The sequence below is a fragment of the Glycine max genome, chromosome 2 (genome assembly GCF_000004515.6).
Source record: "Glycine max cultivar Williams 82 chromosome 2, Glycine_max_v4.0, whole genome shotgun sequence".
Lineage (NCBI taxonomy): Eukaryota > Viridiplantae > Streptophyta > Magnoliopsida > Fabales > Fabaceae > Glycine > Glycine max.
The window spans coordinates 2,697,173-2,722,517 of NC_016089.4; the positions used below are offsets into that span (position 1 = coordinate 2,697,173).

Consider the following 25,345-nt stretch of genomic DNA (forward strand, 5'->3'; position numbering starts at 1 on the left):
TAAAAATGGTGAATATCGTTGAGGCCATTCCGAGTCCCACTATACTTATTGTTATCTTAATTTCTTAGCTTTGTAACATTAATTATAGCTATTGCTATTCATTTTTCAGCCATTTCATTACTGGCTTAAGCCTGAAAGTTATATGGTGGAGCAAAATGATTTTGAGTTTTTAACAGCACCGGGTGCGCGCTACGCACCTTCTTTTATGGAACAAGAAACCAATAATTAGGAAAGGTGCTTTAATTTGTTGTAAGAATCGTCATTAAAAAAAAATGAGTTTAGATATCCAATATTATTCTCATATAGTCATATTTAATATAATTCTATAAACAAATGATGAAATATAAATATGTAGCTTCTCATAATATGAGAACGAATGTTAGTATCTTGTAACTTAATTATACTATTTTTATCTTTTAGTTTTGAAACATATATTATAAAAAACTTAAGTACTAGTTACATATGTTTTTGAATTTAGTTAAAAATAGTACTTTTAGTACAATATTTCTAAAATAGCATTCCTAATTTATATACCTTAAAATAAACACCAGAATTTGATTAAGCGTGATCCAGCTAACTCACCAAGCAAAACCAATCAAATGGGAAATTGAAAGAAATAGTTCACTTGACACCTTAATGTACAAAGTGACTATGCTTGGCAAGAACACCAACCCACGCGTGTATTTCCTTTCTTGAAAATGCTGACACTTTTTGAAGAATCATCGAAAACGAAGAGTTTTGATCGATTGAATTTGATTAGATATTATGTAAAAGTTAATTGATTCAATTTATTTATTTTTATATATGATTGACTATTTTTAAATTAAATACCATCTACTTCAATCAAACACGAATCAATATAGATTGTATTATTTTTTTAAAAATTTAACAAAAAAACTTATAAAAATATAAGCTGTTTTAGTTCTTAAATTTTTACAGATGATTTTTTTTTAGTTTTTGACATAATAAATTAATATTTTATGATAATTTTTGATATTTTATGACAGTTTTAATATTTTATGATAGTCTTAAAATACAAATTCAAACTAAACAAATGTTATAATTTAATTTGAGAAATTAATCTATTTTTTTTTGTCAAATTGATTTCAAAAACTTTTAAAATAAATATAAAAATTAATCTTTAATATCAATGCTAGTTCAAACAAGGCTTAATTATTATTTTAGTATCTAAAGTTAAAGTGTGTGTTTTTAGTTCCTAACACTGGTTTTTTTTTTTCTGAATTTTGAAAAATTATTCTTTTTAACTTCATAGTAAATTGATACTTTGTAATAAATTTAACTTTCATAAATTAAATTTTATTTTTAGTAACTTGAATTTATATTTTAAAACTGACATAAAATATCAATTTATTATATAAAAAATATTTTTAAATTTTAGGGACTAAAAACACACACATAAATTCAAAAATTAAAACAATAATTAAGCCACAAATGCATGTAAAGTTAAATTTATCATAGTTAAAAGAATATAAAGTTATACTAATTTATATCAATATACAAAAAATACACACTTGAATTAAAAATGTAATGAACTTAAATTCTAAATACACGACTAAATTAATTACCAACCCATGAGAAAAAGATGAATTTGGTCTTAATAAAGTATTTCGTAAATGGTATGAGTATTTTTTTAATCTAATTAAATTTTATGATATAAATAAAATGGTCAGATACAGAGAAAAAAATTGACTGAAAAATATGATGCACAATTGCATTAAATAAATAAATAAATTAAATAGATAAATATCTCAGTTTTATAAAAAATAATATTTTTAAGAATAAATAAATAAATAATTTAAGAATATAAAAAATTACGATTTAAGAGGATAAAATAATGTAAACAATAAAAATTTAGTTTCTTTAATTTAATTGCTCACAAAAAAAAATTCGTTTTCATAATTGTTTAAATTAAATCTCTTATCTCGATATCTCTCCAATAATTTAATAGAAATGTTTTTATATGATCGATTTGTGTATGTATTTGCAAAAAGCAGTATATAAAATATTTAACTTAAAATAAAAAAAAATAAACGTCTTAACAGAAATGGTAGGTGAATTAATTACGTATTGACAAGTAATTGAAAGGCCTTTATGAGAGAAATAGTTGTTTTCTCATAAACAGCTATTTTCTTCAGATCTGTTATTGATGACCACATCCTCCTCCCATCTCTTATCTTCAAAAACAAAAATAAGTAATAATGTTATTATTTATTAAATAATTGCTATTCTATATTAATTCCAATATATTATATGCTTTTAATTGGATGTCCAAAAGTGGAAAGGGACGGTCCAATAAGATCAATGGCAAATTTTCATATAACTTTTATAGAATTTAATTAAAATATCATATACAATGAGTTTATTTTTTATTGATAATTGCTTTAAAATATATAAATAATTCTTATATTAATTAATAGTATAAAAATATTCATAGTGATATCATTAAAATGTTTTCTTTTTTTATTTTAATGAAATTTTTTTGTCATAAATCTTCAACATACCTAACCGTTGTTAGTTATTGAAAACAATGCTATTCCTCTTCTCTCTAATAGTAAAAATAACTGCACTCCAAATAACTTTCTGATGATGGAAAACTTTATCACTTTAGTATATGAAAATAAGATAATTTAAAATAAATTTTCATATTGTGACTTTATTCTCCAAATTTATCTATTCATTATTATTTTATTATTTAAAAATATATTAATATTATCTCCTAAATCAAATAACTTTTTAAATTTTAGATTAAAGTGGATGATAATTACACTTTCAAGATTTTTTTTTTAATTTGATTATTTTCATATTGATGACCAGATTAACAATTTGCTAAAACAAATGAAGATTTGCAAATTATGACCGCATCAATTTTGTTTTAAACTTGTCACCACCTTATTAAAAGCCGTTTAACAAAATTTAATTCTCGGCATTCGGCAACCCAATCCAAATCCGCAGCAGAAGCTCCGTGTGTCAGTTGAAATCGAGTTGTCAAACGTCGACCTCCCCGTGCGCACTACGCACCGCGGGTACTTTACCGGCAACGCCTCTACTTTTCAAAATCACATCCAAATAATAAATTTAAAATCAATAATAAATAAAAGTAGCAGCACTAGTATTTGAATTTAAGAATTCAGCGAAAAAATATTTAAATATAAAAGAATAAATATTTGAATTTGTTCTAAAAAATATAATACAATATTACAATTTAATTTTAAAAGATAAAAAATATAAATTTAATTCCTAACATAAAAATGTGATAAATTAAAACTAATTTAATATTAAATTATAAAATTTAAAAATTAATTTGTTATTAGATTATTGGACTAAATTGACATATTTCTTAGACGCTCAAAAATTAAAATTGTTTTTTTCTTTATAACAATTCATCAGCGATTCATAGTTAGAATTATAAATTAGGTTATTTATCCAATTTGAATTTAAAAATAAAATAAAATAGAAAACCAAAATCAATATTCTTAATTTCCCCTCCAATTTCTGTTTTTGGTGCTCTTTGTTGTCTCTTCTCGTTTTCTCTCTCCTCCCTCGAAGCTCAGCTCAGCTCCAGCTTGGAGGGTCCATGGTCCACTTTCTGGATCTCACCGTCACCCCCACAACACCTTCTTCTTCCTAATGCTCCTTCTTCATTCTTTCTCCTTCCCCGTGACTCACCCGCACGGGAAGATATCACTCGCTCCCCATCCCTTCCATTTCGATCTCCATTCTCCCTGACACTCCTCTCTCTGTATCCGAGTTCTAGGGTTTTGGGGATAGAAAGCATAAAACACGTACACGACGTCGTTTGATTTGAGGGCGGCGCAAGATGCCGGGGCACCGCTCGAAGTCGGAGAAGCACGACGTCGACGGCGGCGGCGGTGAGAAGCAGCTCCGGCGGGACCCCTACGAGGTCCTCGGCGTCTCGCGCAACTCCACGGATCAGGAAATCAAAACCGCGTACCGCAAAATGGCGCTCAAGTGCGTTTCGATTCCCTTCTCGCTGTGTTGCTTTGTGTGTTTTTTTTTTTTTTTTTTGAATTTGCGGTGTTGATGCTTTTGACTGTGTTGAAGAATGAAGGTAGTACTGGAATCTCTGCTGTCATATATTGGATTGAGTTTTTTTTTTAATATTGAGATTAATGTGTTTGAATAATGTTTTTCTTCTTTCAATCATTCATGTAGCTGATGCTAAATGTGACTTACGAAAAGAAAATGTTTTTGACACACAGCTGCAACAGAAAAATCCCTTACCAAACCTCTGTCTTGCTTTTTCTTTTTTCTTTTCAAAATTATATATAAATTTATATACTATAATCTATTGTAGTCAAGGTTTTAGAAAATGGTCTGCGATTGTGATTTCGGCATCTGCAATGTTAAGGATTGAGATGAAACCGCGACAGCAATTTAAAACCTTGATTGTAGTGTAGATGATTGGCGAAAGTAGTCTTCTGTAGTGGCTGAGCGTTGATAGAAGTAGTGAATGCTAGGAAATATTTATGCTCAATTGTACTATGTGTTAAATGATGTCTGCTTGGTGATCTTTGAATATATAATTCTATTATACGTGGAAGAAAAAAGGTTGTTTTATGCTTTTATTTATTGTGGAAATGATTTTGTTGTTGGAATCAATTTTAGATGATATAGGTGTTATGTCAACCAGAGAATGGAAAGAGAAGAGGCTGTTAAAATTCATAGAGTAGAGCTTTGGAAAAGACTCAGTCTTTGGCTTCATTTGATTTTAGGCAGAGAACCTGAATGTTTTTCGTTTTTCATACTTGCTAATTGTTCTTCTAGTTAAGCCCAAATAACCCTCCTAAAATAATGTAGGAAGGAAGCCTCTGAATCACTGATCATGTCATCATGCATCTGATACAGGCACATAACAGCTTACAGTAAAACTTAATGTATTAAAGGTGTTTTACTTTAATGAATTAGTAGTTTAGTGCTCTTTCAGGTGCTCCTGGCTACTCTAATTGGCTGTTCTTCCTGTCTTATTTTCACCCGAAGTTCTGAACAGGGTTGGTTAATTTATTAATTAGCTAAATCTATTTCATTTCAGATATCATCCGGACAAGAATGCTAATGATCCTAAAGCAGCTGATATGTTTAAAGAGGTTACCTTCTCTTATAATATCCTGTCAGATCCTGATAAACGGCGTCAATACGACTCAGCTGGCTTTGAGGTAATATAAGATTTGTTATTATTACGAATCATTAAGACTTTACAAGGGTCATCAATCCTTCTGATTTGCCTTTTTCATTGCTTTTTGAATAGTCCACCAATTTTGTACTCAAACTTTCTTCCTGAAAAATGTAGTCTTGACTCTTGAACCTCTTCACATGGATCATCAGTAATGAACTATGTCATGTTTGTGTGTAGGCTGTTGAATCAGACAACCAAGAGTTGGAGTTAGATCTTTCAAGTCTGGGTGCTGTCAATACAATGTTTGCAGCACTTTTTAGGTAGCAAGATTGAATGTGCTTCTCTTCCTCTCACTTTCAAGTCCTTTTCTTTTGTTGAATGCTTAATACATTGCTGGTTATTTCCTTGTGTTTTTAAATTCTTTCATTGTTTCCCCTCCTTTTCATCATTTACTTTCTCCATGACAGTAAACTTGGTGTGCCAATTAAGACAACTGTATCTGCCACAGTTTTGGAAGAGGCACTCAATGGTTTGGTGACCATTCGTCCACTGCCATTGGGACATAATATATCTAAAAGGGTGAGCTTTTTTTATTTTTTTATTAATTCATTGATCCCTTTTTAGTCATAATTTTCTTTCATTTATTTTTGTTTTGGTGCCTTCATCTTACAGGTTGAGAAGCAATGTGCACACTTCTATTCAGTTACAATAACAGAAGAGGAAGCACGAGCTGGATTTGTTTGTCGAGTACATTCGTCAGACAAAAGCAAGTTCAAGGTTGGAATTTTAATCTGTCATTCAATAAAGATAGCATAATGCATACTGGTTATGTTCAACCGGATGATTTTAAGATTTTTGTTTTTGCCTTATAATACTGATTTCTTCATAGAATTCTCTTAAAATATTTGATTTCTTGTAAGATTAGTTTTTTGGGAGTGGATGTTCTTGAAACATCAACAGTTCATTTAAGAAAATTAAAGAAAAATTGGAACTTGAATCATAATGCTATCCAAGAATTTCAATCTTTTCTCAGTGCAACTACAAGACTAATTAGTTTTTGAAGATGTTTCTAATTTAGTGCATTTTATAAAGCTGAGGTTTACTTGAGATTCTAAGATGCACTCAATTAGCAAGGTCTGATTGATTCTATTTCACTATACTGATTTGTTCTTAAGTAACTTTGAACTTGAACTTGAACTCGAACTCTTAGCAAAATAATTCTGTTTCTTGCAAAATAGTGATCTATCCCTTGGTTGTGTAATTTATTTTTGTTCTCTGTTTTTACAGTTTCAGAAATGTTCTCTTTTCCTTGTATATTGTAAAACATTGATGTGTGCGTTTATACTATTATTCTAGTGATTTTCATATAACTTTTATATTTAAAAACATTAATCTGTTAGGTTTATAAAATGATGTTTTTGTATGGTGTTTAATACTTTGATTATCTTTCCACAGTTATTGTATTTCGATCAGGAAGACAACAGTGGTTTAAGTCTTGCACTCCAGGTATTATACATTTTCTCCTTTATATGTGTGAACACAATGATTTTCTTTTTCCCAGAGGAATTAATTATTTATGTAGTGTTTATTCATTGGATGTTAATGGCTCTCTGGTAATTATTTCATATTCATACTTTTTTTTTGCATATTTTGACTTATGAACATTCTATGATGTTAATACATTACTAATTGTTGTTGTAGGAAGACAGTGCAAAAACAGGGAAGGTTACCTCTGCTGGGATGTATTTTCTTGGGTTTCCTGTTTATCGATTAGATCAAACAATGAACTCTGTGAGTATCTACTGTTATAGAATAGTACTCAATTTAAATTTTTGTCTATCTATTTTCATTTTAAAATTTGGTTGCTGTATTATTTCTCGCAGATAGCTGCTGCTAAGGATCCAGATACATCATTTTTCAGAAAGCTAGACGGGTTTCAGCCCTGTGAATTAACAGAATTGAAGGCTGGTACCCATGTATTTGCTGTTTATGGTAAATGCTTACTTTTATATCCAATTGGCTAGTGCTTCTTGTTTTTTGTAATTATGCTTTGTAGGGATTGACTGTCAAATTTCTTCTAGGTGACAACTTTTTCAAAAGTGCCAATTATACAATAGAAGCCCTGTGTGCTGCACCCTTTAGTGAAGAAAAAGAAAATTTAAGAAACATAGAAGCTCAAATTTTGTCTAAAAGGGCAGAAATATCAAAGTTTGAGGCAGAATATCGAGAGGTGTGCACTTTGATACAAGCAACTGTATGGTTATAACTACATTACTTTTCATCAGTTCTCATGCTGGGTCTTTGTAGGTTCTGGCACAATTCTCAGAGATGACAAATAGATATGCACATGAAATGCAAGCAGTGAGTTTTATATTTCAATGGTTTCTACCCCCCTTCCGGGTCTATAAAATTCATTAAATGGAAGCCACTGAATTTGTGCTATTTACTCTTGTGTAGATTGATGAGCTACTGAAGAATAGAAATGAAATACAGGCATCATACACCAGTGCTCCTTTAAAACGAACTACAAGTAGGAGCAGAAGTAAAAATTCTTCCAAGGAGGCAAAAGAAGATGGCCAAGCAAAGGAAAAGAGGAGTACAAGAGAACGGCCAAAGAAGAAGAAATGGTATAACCTTCACTTAAGAGTTGATAAGAGAAAGGCTTGCTAAGGTGAGAATTGGACAATTAAGTTCTTCTGTCACTCATGTATTGATATAAGTAATGAATTGTTTTATTATTTGGTTGTCAACTCTGAATTCCACGGTAAAATTATTACCAGTTTATCTGCACCCTTTTGATTGTTTAGCACTTGTGCAAGTTAATAGGAAGGCTTTGCTAAAGCAACAACAACCAAATGAAGTGGAAGGTTTCGTTTATGTCTGTCACTCAAGCATGTCAAAAATGACAAGTCCTCATTGTTTATGTATAATCCCCCTTCTCCCCTTTTTTATTTGTCTCTCAGTAGCTCATTTTCAGAATTCGTACTTGTAAATTGTTTGATTTATTGAGGAAGCACGATTAACTCTCTGCGCGGGCTGTAATTTTTTGTTTACAAGTAATGGCAAAGTATTGGAGGATAGTAGGGTCAGGTAATTTCCTGCTTAATGGTACTTTAAATTTTCTAAATTTTACTAGCTGGAATTGGGCTAAATCTAATTATTGCAGCATACCATTTAACCTATAACCTTGTATAGTTGTATCTCTCGCGTTAGCCGTTTATTTTAATTTACTTTTTGCCCCTGCCATCTCCAATTGGCATAATGATTCATCTCTTATACTTAAGAATCATTCGATTCTTTCTTAGAACCTTGGCTTTTGCTAGAAATTATACTTGCTAGTACAATGATTGGCAGCAGATGCCTATGTATATTTGTTATTTTATTTATTCATTGTCGTTAATTTTGGTGGTTTTGATACCCAAAAGATAGATTGAATTAAATATCGGCCCCTCTTATCTCAGCATTGCAAACATCTAATGATGTCTCTAGATGACAAAATATACAGCTAACATTGCGAATATCAATGCTTCCGTTTAGCCATTGTAAAATTGCGACAAAGTAGAGAGATGTTAGTCTAACTAAACGTTCAAGTTTAAGCTTGGCTTTACGGTACTGATAATGATACATTATCATAATGATTATTTAAAAAATTATTGCAACCAAGTGGTTGTTAATAATAGCCAAATGTGGTGTAGAATCAACCTAATTGGATGCAACAATAAAAAAAATGTGTTTTGTTATTTGGACACCGTATTTAATACTTGAATAAGGATGCAGCCAAACTGGATGCGACACCTAAAAAGAGACTTAATACTACTGTCCCCGCTACAAAGAGCCAGATTATTAGCTGGCTAGGTTTTTCTTAATTGTTCCCATTTGTTGTTTCAATTTCAAATTTAAAGAGGGGCCGTTAAACGTAATGTAACTTGTATTTTTTTTTAATAAACTATGTTAGAAGAACTAAGAAATGCTCTATACTAGTAATAATTTTCCTTTGGATAAAATGGTTATCAAAATTTCTTATTATATGTTTTTTAATGTCTACTCCACTATAAATATATTTTTTTACTGAATACTCCACTATAAATACATATCAGTTCTTTATTTTAACTCAAGATAAATGCGTAAATTAACTAAAAATATCGGTAAAAAATAAGGTTATAATTAACAAAGAAGTTATCTTAAACTTTAAAATTGTCCTACTAAAAGTAACCAATGATGATTTTTTGATGAAAATTAGTTATAGGTAAAACTAGTGAAAATTTGATAATTAATTACATGGCAGCAAAAAGAAAATTATAGTGATTTTTAATTGGTTGGCAATAAAAATGTGTCAAAATTAAACTCATGGAAGATTCTTTGCTTTTTTGCATCGGCTCAAACTATATATGTAATCGGAATTTTTGCGGGCTACAAACACGAAAAAATGTTCTTTTGGTCTTTGAGCCAGACACTAAATTCTCTGGCATTGTTGGCTTGTTGCCACCAGGAAGTCCTTTAAATAATTGTCATGTACAGAAATTGAGCTTCAGGCTCGTGTGACTTCCTTATCACACTGACCTAATTAACCCATGTTGGTAAGGAGGAAGTTTATTTGAATGTACTACAAATTAAGGTGATATTATAAATATTCTTTTATCATGCAAAAGGCCATACCCCAATGCTATGAAATTGGAGGGATGGATTTCAATATTAATCCAGAGGTGAAATTCTTCTTTGTATTTTTTAAACCTTTTGACAATTGGCAAAGTGAGGAATGATAATTACATTCACATGCAATCTCCCTCCACCATGTAAACCAAAAATGAAAATTACAATTAACCAAATCCAAGTTATTTGTATAGATATAGCGCAGTGGCTATCAAGATAAAGATTTGTATTATTACATGAGTATAGCTTCAAGTACTCAACACAAACTTAATACATTAATACAACCCAACATAGACACAACACATGCCCACTTAAACGAGAACATAAAAAATAGGAAGCCAACACAACAATCTTTATTATAAAAAAGGTAGTTAATTAAATTCTCTCTTTGGCTGCAAGAAAGGCAAGCATAAAGGGAAAGAGAATAGTTATGATTGCAGGATAAGTAAGAGAAGCATTGGAATGTGGTGCTGGACCCATAGGCATGTCCTTAGGCATGTCAGAGCCATAGTTACCACCATCTCCATATTGAGCAGTAACCACCACAAACAAAACCAAAACACAAGCTGAGAACACAGTGAACTTGAGTGGTGAAGCCATATCGAACTAATTAAGGTACCCTTTTTGCTGATTGTTCTTGCTGATTGCACTTGAAGATTTGTTATGTTTTTTTGGATATAAATAGTGAACAATTGAGGGTGGTGCACTGCTTCGGCCAGTTGGTTATGAACAAAGGTGGTCTTGGACTTGGCTCCTGTTGTTTCTTGTTTATGTTGAAAAGTATATAATCGATGAATTATAAAATGAATTCAACAAAGGGGTGCTTTGTTTTAATCGTTATGCATTTCTCATCGTGATGATGATTGATTGGTGTGTACATTATAATGTTGCAAGGTAATTGCATCTTCCCTAACATGTATGGACACATAGTGGCAAATTTACGAAAGGGGGTTAGTTTTAAAAACTAATTACCAAAGAGGGTATCTTTTTAAACAATTTACAATGAGGGTCTGTTTTTATGGGTGACGCCTGGTGCCGTCATTGAAGATGACGAGAAAGCTTGGTACGTGGAGGGTGCCGCTCGTGCTACTGGCGGGACACATCCACGTCGGATGTGCCGCCAGTAGCTCCAGCGGGATGGGTAATTAATTTTAAAGTGGCCGGATGTGCCGCCAGTAACTCCAGCGGAACACACCTTGCTATAATTTTCTTTTTCTTTTCTTGAAAATATACTAATGCCTTACGTTGTACCAAATGTTAACATATTTCATTAGATATTAATGAAAAATAATAAATAAAATTGTTTTTATTGAAATTATGATAAAATGTGTTAATAACATTTAATATTATATTTCTAAAATATTTTTTATTTCTAATTTCTTAATATCTTTACGCACAGTAATTAACAATCTAAAATGCTCCAATAAATAAATCACACACGCTCCTACTACGAAAAGAAACCACATGCAACCTAAGGCATAACTTTAAAGTTGCGAATATTGATCCTAGCACTTCTATTTAATGCTAACACTAATCAAATATATGAAACTTTAAATGTGCAGATCATATAATAATAAGAAAAGGAAGCTTTTAATGTGAAATAATAATGAATATTTACGGGGTCAAAAGGGAACCCAGCTCTGCTCACAGTACACAAGAAAACTAATATATTAATCATTTCAACACAAATATAGAGAACAGAAACATCAAAGAAGCTGATTAAGTACCCATTCCGTTGGAGTGACTGGCGGCACATCCAACGTGGATGTGTCCCGCTAGTAGCACGGAGGACATCCTCCACTTTAAAATTAACTACCCATCCCGCTGGAGCTATTGGCGGCACATCCGACGTGGATGTGTCCCGCCAGTAGTACAAGCGGCACCCTCCACGTATCAAGCTTTCTCGCCATTTTCAATGGCGGCACTAGACGGAACCCATAAAAAAACAGACCCTCATTGTAAATTGTTTAAAAAGAAACCCTCTTTAGTAATTAGTTTTTAAAACTAACCCTCTTTCGTAAATTTGCCACGTATAGATGATGACCCGAATAAAATAATTAAGCAGGCACCAGTGCACCGTTTTCATGAGATTGATACTATGGAAGCCCAATCATAATATACCAGCCATTGTGAAGCCCAAACATGTATGTGTGACCTCTAGCCAGAAGAGAGACCTAGATACCCTAAGCAAATGGAGGCAATTGCTTCCCACACTTCCTATTTTGTTCCTGCACCTTCAAAAAGACCCAAACAGACCAAAATGCCCCTCCACCCAACTCCCAACACCACGGCTGCACACAAACACCACCATCCAACACCACTGTTGATGACTCTGGTGCAAGGTGTAAATTTTCCCTTATGCTACAAGGAAAAACATATAAGGCTCAAGTTTGCAAGATACAAATAAGAGGAACGCGCTAAGGTGAAATCATTAAATAGTTCCATCTCTAATTTCATGTTTAATAAGAGTTTAACATTGCGTGTTGTCTTCCAATTATTAAGTACATGAAAATTCAAAATCACTATGTATTCTCATATGAGAATTATAAGGTTAATTTGGTGGTAAAGGAAAAAGAAAAAAGAAAGAGAGATCATTGGTTTAAATTTTTCTGTTAACTTAAAGCTGATATTTGCCGATAAAATAAAAATTATATTCTCATACGAACAGTGAAAAATACTGTGTGTATTATATCATCCAGAAGGCTGCTTATTAATACAAAGATCAAACCAACATACAAGAGTAATAAGGCCAAAATGTAAATGGCATGTATCAAGAATAAAATTAACAAGCACAAAGAAAACAAGATGCTGTTAAGACAAACTGAAAGTTTTCAAAGCCTCTCTCTCTCCCAATGAGAAGTGTAAGCAGAAGGGGAAAGAGTCCACCAATCATTGCATGATTTTTTAGGCTGCTTGCATGATTAGAAGGTGGTTCTGCTGGAACCATGTGATCATGCCACTCGTGAGCAGCTACATCTGCAACCGAAACAATGAAAAGAGCTATGAAGAATGTGAATTTGACTCGTGAAGCCATGCTTAATTGCAATGCCCTCTATCAGATGATTGAAGGTATAAAATTCCTTAGTTGCTTCTGGCTTGAACATAATTGGTTTAAATGGGCTATATATGTTATATAGTAATGGCCAGTTGACTTTTACAATTCAAGAGATGTCACTACTAGATGTTTATATTTTGTGTAATAATACTTGATCTTTATATATTTCTCCTTGTATGATCTTAAATATTTTCAACGAAAGTACCCCATGCTATTAATAGCTCTTTAATATTTTATCTGTTTACTATACTTTTACAGTTGTACTAAAGTATATTGTTGCTTAAACCGAAGAAGAAACATTGCTTTCTTTTTTCTTTTTGAACAAGGAGAAAAATTGCTTTCTAAATGATAAATTTCTGCAAAACGTATGTTTTCTAACCAAAGAAAATGTTTGGTCAATGTCCGTGGCTTGATTTGTTGTAATTATATATTGAACAAAAGTTAGAAACCATTAATTTGACCAATAAAAATTGCAAGGTTAACTATATTATTGCTGTACCAAGATTTTTTTCACTAAAATAATATATAGATTGGTGAAGCACGCGAAATAAGAGATATGGTCATTGACATGCAGTACTATATATTACGAACTAATTTGTGCGAAGTACAATATAGAGGAAACAACACTGCCAATCCAATTCACTTAATATGTCATGATGTCAGGAAACAATTATGAAGTAGTATGGTCAATTTATTTTTCTAGATCACTTGGTTAAAAAATATAAATTGTTATTACTTGTGTTAAAATGTTGGTACAAAATAAATATTTATTTTATATAACAACATGTGCATTCTTCCGCTGTTTTTTATAATATATATTATTGTTGTTTCATGTTCACGCGTTACCATTCAGTTCATTTTGCTACCCCTGTCTTGTTTTATGTTTCATTTTTGCTACTAATTTTTATTACCATTCAATACTTAAGGGACTATCCAACATGGTTTCCAATAATTGAGGGGTTACTTGTATGATTTTTATAGTTTAAGAACCACTTAGAAGAGAGAGTAATACTTCAGGATGAAATTGTGGGTTCGTTTTTTTATTTTTTATTTATTGATATCACTCTTTAAAAGTATCATTTCCTACAGAAAGTTTATTCTATTCCAAAATAATAATGTTATTTTACAAAGATGTCATCGAAGAAAGAAAATAGTAATTACTTCTAAAATTTGATTTTTATCTCTTATTATATCTATCGAATAATCAAAATATACTAGTATTTGTTTAATTATCACCACACCATTTTAAGTATTTTAATCAAATGTAGCAAGGGAAACTTGATAATAACTCCGAGGCTATTGTTTTCTGCACTCTCTGTTTGTCTTTCGAAATTACCAATCCAAAATGTAAAATTAAATTCTAAAACGCATTTTCTTTTTCGGCTTCCAAAATGACCAATACTAAAGGTAAAAAAAAATTCTAGTAAGAGTACATAAAGCAACTAGGGAAGTTCAGGAAGCAACAACCCAACTCTGGTAAGAAGTCACAACACTGGTCAAAAGTAGGATTGGGCGGCCCGTTTATCTTGGGCCCTAATAGCCCATTGATTTCCTCAGTAGTAGTAGATTTGATACTTGATGGAATAGAACCACCGAAACATCATGCTTCATGGCTCATAGCTAGCTCCTCCATTCTTCTCTACATTCAATTTTCTCACTCTCCGCCAAAATCCGCATACTAAGCCATTTCCTTATTTATATCTCTGATTCCTTCTTTCATCTATCTATTGTTCTATGCTCCTTCATTGATAATAAGCCATGGCCTTCACTTCCACACTCTCTATCTACTCTCACCCGCAGGTAACTGACTCCGTCGCTTACCGCCAACTAACAACCGCTCCTCTTTCTTCGAAATCCTAACGCTTTCTCGCTTTCGGTGCAGGTTCGCCTCCTCAACCAGCGGCTGCAATCGCTGCCCTTCACCGCCGCCGGCGTCGCTCAATTTGCGCCGCTTCCGCCTCTCAACCGCCGGAGAACGTGTTCTCCGAGAAGCTTCGTGTTTAGGGTTTCTTCCAGCGTGGAAGGAAGTCGCGCACGCTCCGGTGGTTCTCGCAGAGTCTATCGCCAGTCTCAGGCCAGCGCGCCGCTGTCCAGTGCGCCGGTGAAACAGATTGCCAACGTTGTTGCTCCCGTCGCCGCGTTCTTCGCCCTCACTTTTGGTATCCAATGCTTAATTTTCCGTGTTTTTTTTTTTAATTCTCTCTATTTTTTTATTAGATTTCTCTTTAGTTGTTTGTTCATTTCGTTGCCTGCATTTTAGTCTACTCTATGATGCATGGATACCGGTACGTGCCAGTTATGGTGAACCTTTGGGGGATGTTTTTTTTTTTTTACTTTCTACACGACTTTCAGTATCAATGATAGAGAATTTTGAACTTTATGTTATTTGTTTTTGGACTTTAGAAAGATTAAAGGAAGTTTTAAACACCTGTAATATAAGCTTCGGAACTTTATCTAAAATTTTCATTTCATCTTCTTACGGCTGAATTTTGATAGTTGAGTTTCAAAAGCAGCTGTGGATAACACCTCTAATCATAACAATGAAAAACAATAAAAAGATATTCCTGGCGAACTCCTTGGCATTAATATGCACAACAGATATTCATCTGTTAAGGGAACACAGTGTAATTTTTAAAATGAGAGGGAAGGATAGTATAGTTTAAGCATATAAATTAGAGGGAAGGATAGTATAGTTTAAGCATATTGACAGGGAATCAGGGAAATGTAATTTAATATGTCATTCATGGTTGTCAGACTTGAGAGTTAATGTAAGCTTGTGAAGGCTCCGTAAACTTCTAATAGTTTACCTAACAAAAATAAAAATAATATTGAAAAACATAATGATAGTATCCCAACAAAAAATTATACCATAAAATACTAAATATCCTACATTCGTACTTCATAGTGATCAATTGTCACAATCCACAAGTGATATCCATTTACAATGGTCTCAAATTCTGAAGTTCTCAACTAATATTGCAAGTTCAGACGAAGAATAGAATGGCATCAGATGGGAATGTCACCATGTTCATGCAGAGGGCTGTTTGAGAGAAGAGGCTACCTTGTTCACTCATTGCAGTTTCAGACTACACAGGCAGTTGCAACCTGGCACACGAGCAGCCTTTGCAGGTTCATCCTTAGATCGTTGTCATCATAGGTTCACCTCAGCCTGGAGGCTCGCTGAAAGAGTTGTTGTGTTTGCCAGAGGTGGTGGGTCACAAGAAGCAAATGCAAAAGATTAAAGGGGATGGCCGGTTGTGAATGATCAAATGAGAAATGTGTCATGAAGGTGATTGGGGAAACACAGAATGGAAGAAAAAAAATCAAGGAACCCTAAAAACAGCGCTGTTTTGGGCATTTTGGGGGCATATCTCTGCCCTTCACATAGACTAGCTAACTTGGCAGCAGACTCATGATTTTGACTGAGCCTGTGTGTGTTTGCCCAATTCTTTCTGAGTTTGATCCAGTCTGAGTTTCCAAGCGAGTTGACTCATTTCCATGGAATCATTGAACTTGTTTGAATTTTGAGTCAACTCATGAGCTCAGCTAGAATTATAGAAGGCCAGTATTATCAAGTTCTTATATTAAAATTTCACTTGTATTGACAATTTAGCACAAAATTAAAAAAGTAAAAATTATATGATGCAAGGTAAGTAAACATTGGTGTTTAAGAAGTATTCGATAAGATCTACAGGTGTGGCGCTTCTTGTCTCCCTGGAGAGGCCTTGTTCCCTTTAAAGTTTTGAAACTCTATTAGTCTTACATACACTTTATTTATCTGTAGTAGTTTTCCCATACCCCCCTCTCACGACTTAAACACAGAAAATTCTCATGTCTTACTCTGCTATTGGGTATCCGATACAACTTACAAGTATCTATCTGACTCTAGTTTGATAGAAATTTTGGAATATCCATGCTTCTTAATTAAGCAGTGTTTCACCACTATTAGTATGATTTTGTTCTTTTTCTTTGTTTTTGTTTTGATTGCAAGCATATGTTATTTGTTAGATTTCGTAATAGTGGTTGTACTAATTTGTTTTCAGCTTACAGTTATCTGGAAATTAGTGGAGAAGCTTCTTGTTCCAACTCCAAAGCAATTGAAATCTTTGACTGTGGAAAGTCAATCCCCTTCACAAGGACTGAAATGGTCTTTTGCTGCTGGTACAAATTTGTTATCCCAGCTTGGGGAGAAGATTGAGAGGCAATCTAAACAGAAGCTCAATGAGTTTGCACGGGAACTGAGGTCATTTTCTAGTATTGATATGTCAGGTATGCTGGCTTGATTGATAATTTGATAAATGAAAAAGATATTTACAGTTATTTAATACGCTTTAAATTTCATAGTGAAGATTCTTCATTGATAATTTTTCAAAATAACTTCATTATTTTACCATTTATGGACTGAACCTGATCCATTTTTTCTTCTTTTTTTTTTATCAGCAAAAGTATAGATATATTATATAGAATATTAAAATCAGTACAAGTGGTACTGTTGTATATACATCCTAGAAGGAACAAGTGCAGAACTATGGTGTCCTAATACACGATAACCAACATGAATTAGGGAACCAAAGATTTGGCTGACAGCTAGGTGGCCAACCACAAAAAATTCTATTCTATAATCTATTCCCCCCCTGAAAGCAGAAAACTATCCCTAATATTACAAGCCCAGGAATGAAACTGGGATGTCAAATCCTTTCTCCAAATTTCTAAGCCAGGTCCAGTAGAAAAATAAAGCATCCTCCATCATTTTATGACCGTTGAAACTTCATTCAGGAAGACAATCCTATTCCTATGATGCCAAATACACCATGTCAGAGCGATCCACCAAGTCTGCCACTGCTGAACCCTAAGTCCGTCAAGATTGCAGTAGGAGTGTTGAAGGAAATGTTGTTTCGGATTTTCTGAGAATACACCCACTACGTTTACCTAAGACCGTGATTCCCACCATAATGGCAAAATTTTAGCACAGCTGAAGAATAAATGAGCCTCGTCCTCATCATGAGTTCTGCAAAATGGGCATCTGACATCATTGATTTCCACATTCCTCCTTCTTAGGTTATTCTTTGTAGGCAATCTATCCTTGATCAATCTCTAGGCGAAGGATGATGCTTTACTTGGGATTTTTATCTTCCATAGTGCTTTAAACACTTCGTCTTGATTCTCCATTGGCGAATTACTGTTGAGTAACACGTAAGCGCTCCCCACTGTATACCTCCCACGTGAATCTCCCTCCCATCTCCACATGGCTTGTTGCTGCTCATGTACTGTCAGACCCCTGTAAATCCTCCATAAATTTTGCAGCAGTGTCTATTTCACCCTCCATGAAGAACCTCCTCCACTGGAACTGCCATTCCCAACCTGTATGTAATGTTGTCCCCATTTGCTGGATATATTGATGTTGTTGTTGAGAAATCTGGTACAATCTTTGATACTTCTCCTTCGGCAACACCCCATCCTCCAACAATCCATCTTCCCAGAACAACACCTTTGAATACCAACATTTTTACAGGCTAATCTTATTTGATATTGTACTTCCCTTGATCTATGATATCCTTCCAACTTAATCTAATATGCTTTCAGTTCAAGGTCTCTTCATTATGTTTTCTTTCTTTTCAACTTAATTTCCCTTTCAAATCTGTAGGAATTGATTTGATTTGTATATGAAATTCTTTGTTTGGAAATTTATGAAATACAAAATGATCTGATATTCAAATCCTTTTGATTTGTGTCGATCTAGAAATCCACTCTTTTTTTGATTGGATTTGATTTCATTTTAGTTTTAATTATTTGATTGACAATCTACATTTTATTAGTTTACCCACTTTACCACAATTTTAATGCGGATAATAAAGTAAATTACTTAACTAAATGAATTTCTTTCACTGCTAATGTATTCCAAACAGGTGTTTGATTTGTAAATCAATTTAACTCATATTTTTATATTAGGGTTTAGGATCACAACGTATGATTTGATTTGTAAATCCAATTAATTCAATTCCAAACAAAGCAAATCAATTCCATATTTTAATCTCTCCTAATATAACTGATATTTCTTGCTACATTGCAGTTGACTATTGACATGACTATTTTAAAGTGTGGGTACTATTGAAGTGATTGGATAAATAAAAGCAATTAATTAATTTGTTTACATTAATTTGGCAGGGCGCAACTTTGGAGATGAAGGATTATTCTTCCTTGCTGAGAGCTTGGCGTTCAACCAGGTAACAAATATCCTTCATTTTTCATTGCTTTGATATTTTGTTGTATACTTATTGATTATAGATGAGCTGCCAGTTTTGATACTGTTATTGAAAGATATGTTGTGATGTTACCTTCTGTACAGGCATATGCTGGATTTATGTTTAGTATCCATTCCTTCATGTCTTAATCAATGTAATTAACATTGGAGTATTTCAACATTTACTTTAAAATAAATCCATCTATGACCTTGAGCTAGTTGGTCTGCAGCTAATTTGAAGTAAAAGGATGTGGTTAGATATTGCATGAGAGTGTATCTGTAAAGGTCAGTAGTACTAATAAGTCCACAAAATATATGTTGAAAGTTGAGATACCAGTTAGTGAAACCATTTAAAACTATGGAACTTACAATGGGTGGGCATGGCATCTGTTTTTTGTGAGAATTAATTATTCTACCTAAATTGCTTAACCATTTTTTATTACTGATCTAACCTTGTAAGCTGTAACCTTTCAAGGCCAAGGGTTTTTATGATTGAAAGCATTGGGTTAGATGGTCAGTTAATAGTATCTGCAGCACCCACTTAATGAGATTGGACTTAGGTTCCATTTTTGGTCTATGAAATATGCTCCAAAAGAGAGTTTGAGATAAGAGAAATAATTATTTTCTGAATTTGCTCGAGTGTATTATCCACCCAGAAGAATGGACTTATTTTTATTCAAGAGTATTACAATGATGCAATGATGCATTGAACCTAGCTATATCAAGTATCTAGGCAACTTGGAAAAATAAACATTAAAGAAGCTCCTATCTCCTAAGGTATTCCTATTTCCAACAAAGAGAATTGGTAAACACAAGGAATAGTTTTTCAACCAATGAGTATGAGTTATATTTTAATAGCTTAATAAATGTATCCACTTTCATGGGAAATGAGTGATATCTCATTAATAGACTTCACAATAAATTTAGGGTATAGAAGAAATTTAGCAATTAATACATTTAAAAGTGATCATATGTTTCTTACATTAAGGAACAAAAAAAATACTACCATTTGTTTCTTATATAAAGGACTCAACTCAAGGTAGTACAATACAAGATTGCACAGAAACTTGTATTGCTATTATAATTTGTATTAGCCAAATCTTGCTTATAGTGAAATTGGCTGGGTGGAAGTTGGGTTTTGGTTCAGAATCTTGATTTACTGTCTATATGGCATGAGAAAGTAATGTAAGATGCATTTTGGTGTTCTCTTTGTGAGCATGTCCTAAATATATTTTGTTATAAAGACTGCAGAGGAAGTGAGTTTTGCCGCCAATGGTATAACTGCAGCTGGATTGAGAGCTTTTGATGGTGTTCTTCAGTCAAACATCACATTGAAGACTCTTGACCTTTCAGGAAACCTTGTTGGAGATGAAGGTGCTAAGGTCAGTCCCAGGTTTAGATTTATTACATACATCTATGAATTCAAGATTTAAGTTAATTACTGTTGTGGTTCCTTTATTTTATCTAATTATTTGAAAGGTCCTTATAATATATTTTTGGATGATTTTTATAAATGCCGTGTGAGAATATACACTTATGTCAAGAACTAACTCACTCAAAATTAAGTTGTTAGGTGAAGTCTTGTGAATGTTTTTGTTTCTAACATGTCCCCTCAGGCAAGAGCCATTTGGGCTTAAATGTGGCAGTGTAAAGGCCCACACTACCTTATATTGAAGTTTGACTTTTATTTAGAAATTGGGGCTAAATCTGGAGGATTTGGCACCATGTTCATGATGAGATTATAACGATTTAGATAAAGGCTCATGTATTTATTTATATCTAAGACCCTTATTTTCCTTTTATTAATTCATTACCATTGTTGTTGTTGTTGCTTCTTCTTACATACTTATGAAACATCCTGCTCTTTGTGTAATTAAAGTGCATTCTTAGTTTTTTTTTTGAACTCTGATATCTCAAAAATCAGAATTTGTAATTGATTACTCAACTTACAGCCTTATTTCTCCGCCCAAAAAATTTAAGAGAAGGTAGGCATGTAGGGGTAACAGGCTAACTGATAATAATTCCTTTTCTTATTTAATTCTAGACTATGAACCACCTCTTCCTGAAACAAACACTTAAAATTATCGACATCATTTCCAAGAGGCCTTGCTATCAACTGATCAATGGTTGTTTATACTTTATATTACATGTTCAGTAATTAATCTTATTGCATTTCACAACAATTTTTTTTATGCATATAAGTAGCATCTCTGTATTTTCTTTTTTGCCCAAGTTTTCGAGGCTGTTTGCAATTAAATATAATATTGAATATTACTCAAGAAAGAACAAGTCAAATATTTATTGGAGCTTGGTTCACTGTTTTAGGGTACTATACCTCCTTTTGGAATAAATTCAATCCGTTGTGTGTCTTTCTTATGGATAGTTAAGTTAATTGTCTATTCAAGTGCAGATGAGGAGTACAATGGGTTATTATAAATTGACATACATAGGCTTGTTTGTTCACTTTTTGAGCTTGTGTAATTATCTTCAATCCTATATCAAGCAAATACAGGATGACAGGAATAGCTGACACAATGTTCCTCATAATTCTGTATTTGCTAGAATATATTCATTTCTCTTTATGCCTTAAAGAACCTTGGACTGACGATGAAGAAACATATGGCTTACTTAACTAAACCATGATGATTTTTAGAATTGTGTTTGAGATATGTTTATAACCCTACTCCATCCTCTCTCAAACAGATAAACGAAAATAAATTTGTTAACAGTTACCACTGATCTTTGTCATACACTTAGGTTTAACTATTGTATTCAACTATTGACTATCAATATCCTTGTTCACTCTTCACAGTGCTTATGTGACATATTGGTGAATAACTCTAGCATTGAGAAGCTCCAACTAAACAGTGCTGACTTGGGTGATGAGGTTAGCTTGCTGATTCATATTTTTAATAGAATGCCTCCCAAATGGCACTAAGAAATGCTTATTGTGTTATGCAGGGTGCAAAAGCAATTGCTGAAATGTTGAAGAAAAATTCAAGTTTGCGGGTTCTTGAACTTAACAATAACATGATTGAATATTCTGTATGCAATTTACCTAAGCTTATTCTATAAGACCATAGATGCCTGAGTGTTCAAGTCTTATTCTGATTTGTTTCTTGGAAATGGAGGCAGGGATTTTCAAGTCTGGCCGGGGCACTTCTTGAGAATAACAGTATACGAAATATACATCTCAAGTGAGTAAAAATTGTCACATTAAGTATTCTCCCCAAAAATTTTCTCCCCCAATTCTTCCTGCTGGGAATTTTGAGAGAATGACAGTTTGATTTATGATCTTCATGCTTTTGATGTTGCAATTACCCTTGGAATTGTTTCATTGAGTAAATCTTTAACAGCTCATTACTTAATCTTTTCCTCTTTTGTGAATTTTTCTGACATCATCACTATTCAAGTGGCAATTATGGTGGTGCTTTGGGGGCTAATGCATTGGCTAAAGCACTTGAGAGCAACAAGTCATTAAGGGTACTATTCTTATTTTCTTTTGAATGAAATGCCCCACATTACATTCATTCCTTTAAGTTCTTGGTAGTTGGTATAGCTTTCAGCTTCCCACCTTGGCCACTAGATCTTGTTATCTTATCCAGTTCTAAAACACATGTCCTATAGCACAAAATGCTATTATGAATTTCCTAACAGAACATCTCAAATTCCATAGCATATTGAAGAAAAATTGAGCATTAATCCTTCAAGATTTAATCTCACAATGACAAAATGTTGCTATGTACACTAGAAGTATATCTGGCTGTATGCGGCCTTAAACAAGCATGATGTACTCTAAACCTGAATATATGGACAGGAACTTCATTTGCATGGGAATTCTATTGGAGATGAAGGAATCCGTTCTTTGATGACTGGGTTATCTTCACATAAAGGTTAACTTGTACTAATTTCTGATATTGACTGACCATGTGTCATTTATGCTTCTATTATTCCACTTTAATATTTACAATTAACTGACAAGCAATATTTGTTCTCAAGGGAAACTTACACTTCTAGACATTGGCAACAACTCGTTAACAGCTAAAGGTGCATTCCATGTTGCTGAGTATATTAAGAAGAGCAAAAGCCTATTATGGTTGAACCTTTACATGAATGACATTGGTGATGAGGTATTCTATCTGAAAGTTGTCCCCTATTTCACATAGTGAGATTATCATAAATCTTGTCAAAATTGTTACATCATGTGAGGTCATGCAATGAATAGGATCCTTAAGATGTTTAAGTATTATTGATATTCATAAATTTTTTTTTTCCATAACTGTTCAGTATAGATTGCCTTCTATGCTGTAAAAATTTCAAGTGTACGACATAAAAACTAGTTTTGTGTATCTGCAACAAGTTGAATAGTAAAATTGATGTATGTATACTATACTCAGAAATAACCACGTGCGCACTCTTTTGTCTCATTTAAGTGTACAAATAGTCAGTAAGTGTTGATGGCTGGCAGTTGTAGTCTTGCAGATCCATATTGCCATACCTCAGAAAATAGAAAACTTATGTTTTCCTTTTCCCTTTATATTAACAGTAACAACTACTGTAACAATATAGTTCTGCAGAGATGATTCTTAAGAGGACAATGAGTTCTGATTATAGTCATTAAACTAATTGTGTATAATTTGTCAGGGAGCCGAAAAAATTGCAGTTGCTTTAAAGGAAAATCGGTCAATATCAACGCTGGATCTGGTAACAAGATCTCTTTTTTTCTTTTGTTACCTTTTAGTTTGTACTCTGTACATGTGTTCCCTGCCATGTCACTGCCTCTGCTCTGGCCATTAACGAAAGAAAAAACCAAAACATGGAGGCAGTAATACTATTGCTTGGGACATGATTTACCTGAGTTAATATTGCAGGGGGGAAATAACATTCATGTTGATGGTGTTAATGCCATTGCTCAAGTTTTAAAAGATAACTTAGTTATTACCACTGTAAGCCTCTACAGTTATTTAGTTCCTCATCTTTGTTCTGTTGTTTGTCTTTTCTATACACTAACAGATTTTATCTCATTCTTAGTTAGAACTTAGTTATAATCCCATTGGACCAGACGGAGCCAAGGCCTTGGCTGAAGTTCTCAAGTTTCATGGGAACATAAAAACCCTTAAGCTTGGTTGGTGCCAGGTAACCTTTTCACCATGAATTACCTGTAAATTATTTGTAATAACTTTTATTTGTAACATTGAATAACTTTATAGATAGGAGCAAAAGGGGCAGAATTCATTGCAGATGCTTTAAAATACAATACCACCATATCAATTTTGGACTTGCGAGCAAATGGTCTACGAGATGAAGTTTGTTATCAGTACCTTGAGTCATTTTACCCTTTAATCATTTTTTCAAATCTTCATCAGTCAATCTTAGGATCTTATTGTTTTATGAATCAACTATTGCAGGGTGCTCAGAGCCTGGCTCGCAGCTTGAAAGTGGTTAATGAAGCTTTAACCTCTCTAGACTTAGGATTTAATGAAATAAGGGTATGAATGTGTTCTTTTTTTATTTTTGATTCATAACTCATGGAAATTATATCATCTCTAATGCCATAGTTGTCCGATTCACAGGATGATGGAGCTTTTGCTATTGCTCAAGCACTCAAGTCTAATGATGATGTAGCTGTCACATCCCTAAACATTGGCAGTAACTTCCTAACAAAATTTGGGCAGGTGATGTATTTTATGCTATTGCTATAACTTTTGCTTAGTTTTACCTCTCCTTTTATTTTATTTTCATGGATCTGAATATACTTCAAATTCAGGGTGCTTTGGCTGATGCAAGAGACCATGTTTTGGAGATGACCGAAAAGGAAATCAACATCTTCCTCTAGAAGACATTATATTCTGTGATAAATTCTTGATATAAACTAGAGCAGTTTTTTTTTCATTTCTTTTTTTGGATATTTGCTGCCGGCAAGTACTGGTAAGAGCTCGCTCACATAATTTTTTTGAGTTCTAACCTTTCGTTGAGGAAAGTATAGAAATTCTTGTAGTGTTGCCTTATATTGTTAATGTTGAAACCATTTTTTGAAATCTGTTGATGATATAGCTCACCCACAAGAGTGAATCTGTTAAATAATTCCTGGTATAGTTTTCTAAGCTACACGCATGATAGCTTGTCAACAAAGAGGCATCACGTGTAGTTTGCCTTTGCTAGTGGTAGATTTTTTCTTTTGGATCTTTGTTGCCAAGCTATGTAGAATTGTCAAATGGATGTTTTGTGAAGACTTTGTATTATT

At 33.1% G+C, this 25,345-nt stretch overlaps 2 protein-coding genes across 4 annotated transcripts; both read left to right on the plus strand.

Annotated features, from left to right (window-relative positions):
- The first annotated feature begins 3,502 nt into the window (after positions 1–3,502).
- LOC100800929 (chaperone protein dnaJ 16) lies at positions 3,503–8,233 on the plus strand. 3 transcript variants are annotated; one of them, XM_041010352.1, is made up of 12 exons: positions 3,503–3,990; positions 5,072–5,195; positions 5,393–5,475; positions 5,623–5,734; positions 5,828–5,932; positions 6,611–6,661; positions 6,857–6,946; positions 7,039–7,147; positions 7,237–7,385; positions 7,463–7,516; positions 7,613–7,826; positions 7,963–8,233. In XM_041010352.1, the coding sequence occupies exons 1-11, from the start codon at positions 3,839–3,841 to the stop codon at positions 7,823–7,825; spliced, it is 1,242 nt and encodes a 413-aa protein (XP_040866286.1). In that variant the 5' UTR covers positions 3,503–3,838; the 3' UTR covers position 7,826; positions 7,963–8,233. The 3 variants fall into 3 exon arrangements, with proteins under 3 accessions (XP_040866286.1, XP_006574583.1, XP_006574582.1); XM_006574520.3 differs by having other exon boundaries at positions 7,975–8,233; XM_006574519.3 differs by having other exon boundaries at positions 3,504–3,990; positions 7,982–8,233.
- A 6,222-nt stretch (positions 8,234–14,455) lies between these two features.
- On the plus strand, positions 14,456–25,139 carry LOC100784693 (protein NLRC3). The gene is made up of 18 exons (XM_003519753.4): positions 14,456–14,660; positions 14,743–15,019; positions 16,911–17,129; positions 19,026–19,084; positions 20,346–20,483; positions 21,914–21,988; positions 22,063–22,146; positions 22,237–22,298; positions 22,515–22,584; positions 22,919–22,994; positions 23,101–23,231; positions 23,746–23,805; positions 23,973–24,047; positions 24,133–24,237; positions 24,312–24,407; positions 24,510–24,590; positions 24,675–24,776; positions 24,869–25,139. Exons 1-18 carry the CDS (start codon positions 14,619–14,621, stop codon positions 24,935–24,937), a joined length of 1,821 nt encoding a protein of 606 aa, XP_003519801.1. The 5' UTR covers positions 14,456–14,618; the 3' UTR covers positions 24,938–25,139.
- Positions 25,140–25,345: the final 206 nt, after the last annotated feature.

Excerpts from the sequence above, each read along its gene's own strand:
- LOC100800929 (XM_041010352.1), top strand. The coding sequence starts at position 3,839 with ATGCCGGGGCACCGCTCGAAGTCGGAGAAGCACGACGTCGACGGCGGC. Across the intron at positions 6,662-6,856 it reads GTTTAAGTCTTGCACTCCAG|GAAGACAGTGCAAAAACAGG; the intron begins GTATTATACATT and ends TTGTTGTTGTAG. Across the intron at positions 7,517-7,612 it reads ATGCACATGAAATGCAAGCA|ATTGATGAGCTACTGAAGAA; the intron begins GTGAGTTTTATA and ends ACTCTTGTGTAG.
- LOC100784693 (XM_003519753.4), top strand. The coding sequence starts at position 14,619 with ATGGCCTTCACTTCCACACTCTCTATCTACTCTCACCCGCAG. Across the intron at positions 19,085-20,345 it reads AGAGCTTGGCGTTCAACCAG|ACTGCAGAGGAAGTGAGTTT; the intron begins GTAACAAATATC and ends TTTGTTATAAAG. Across the intron at positions 22,299-22,514 it reads ATACGAAATATACATCTCAA|TGGCAATTATGGTGGTGCTT; the intron begins GTGAGTAAAAAT and ends TCACTATTCAAG.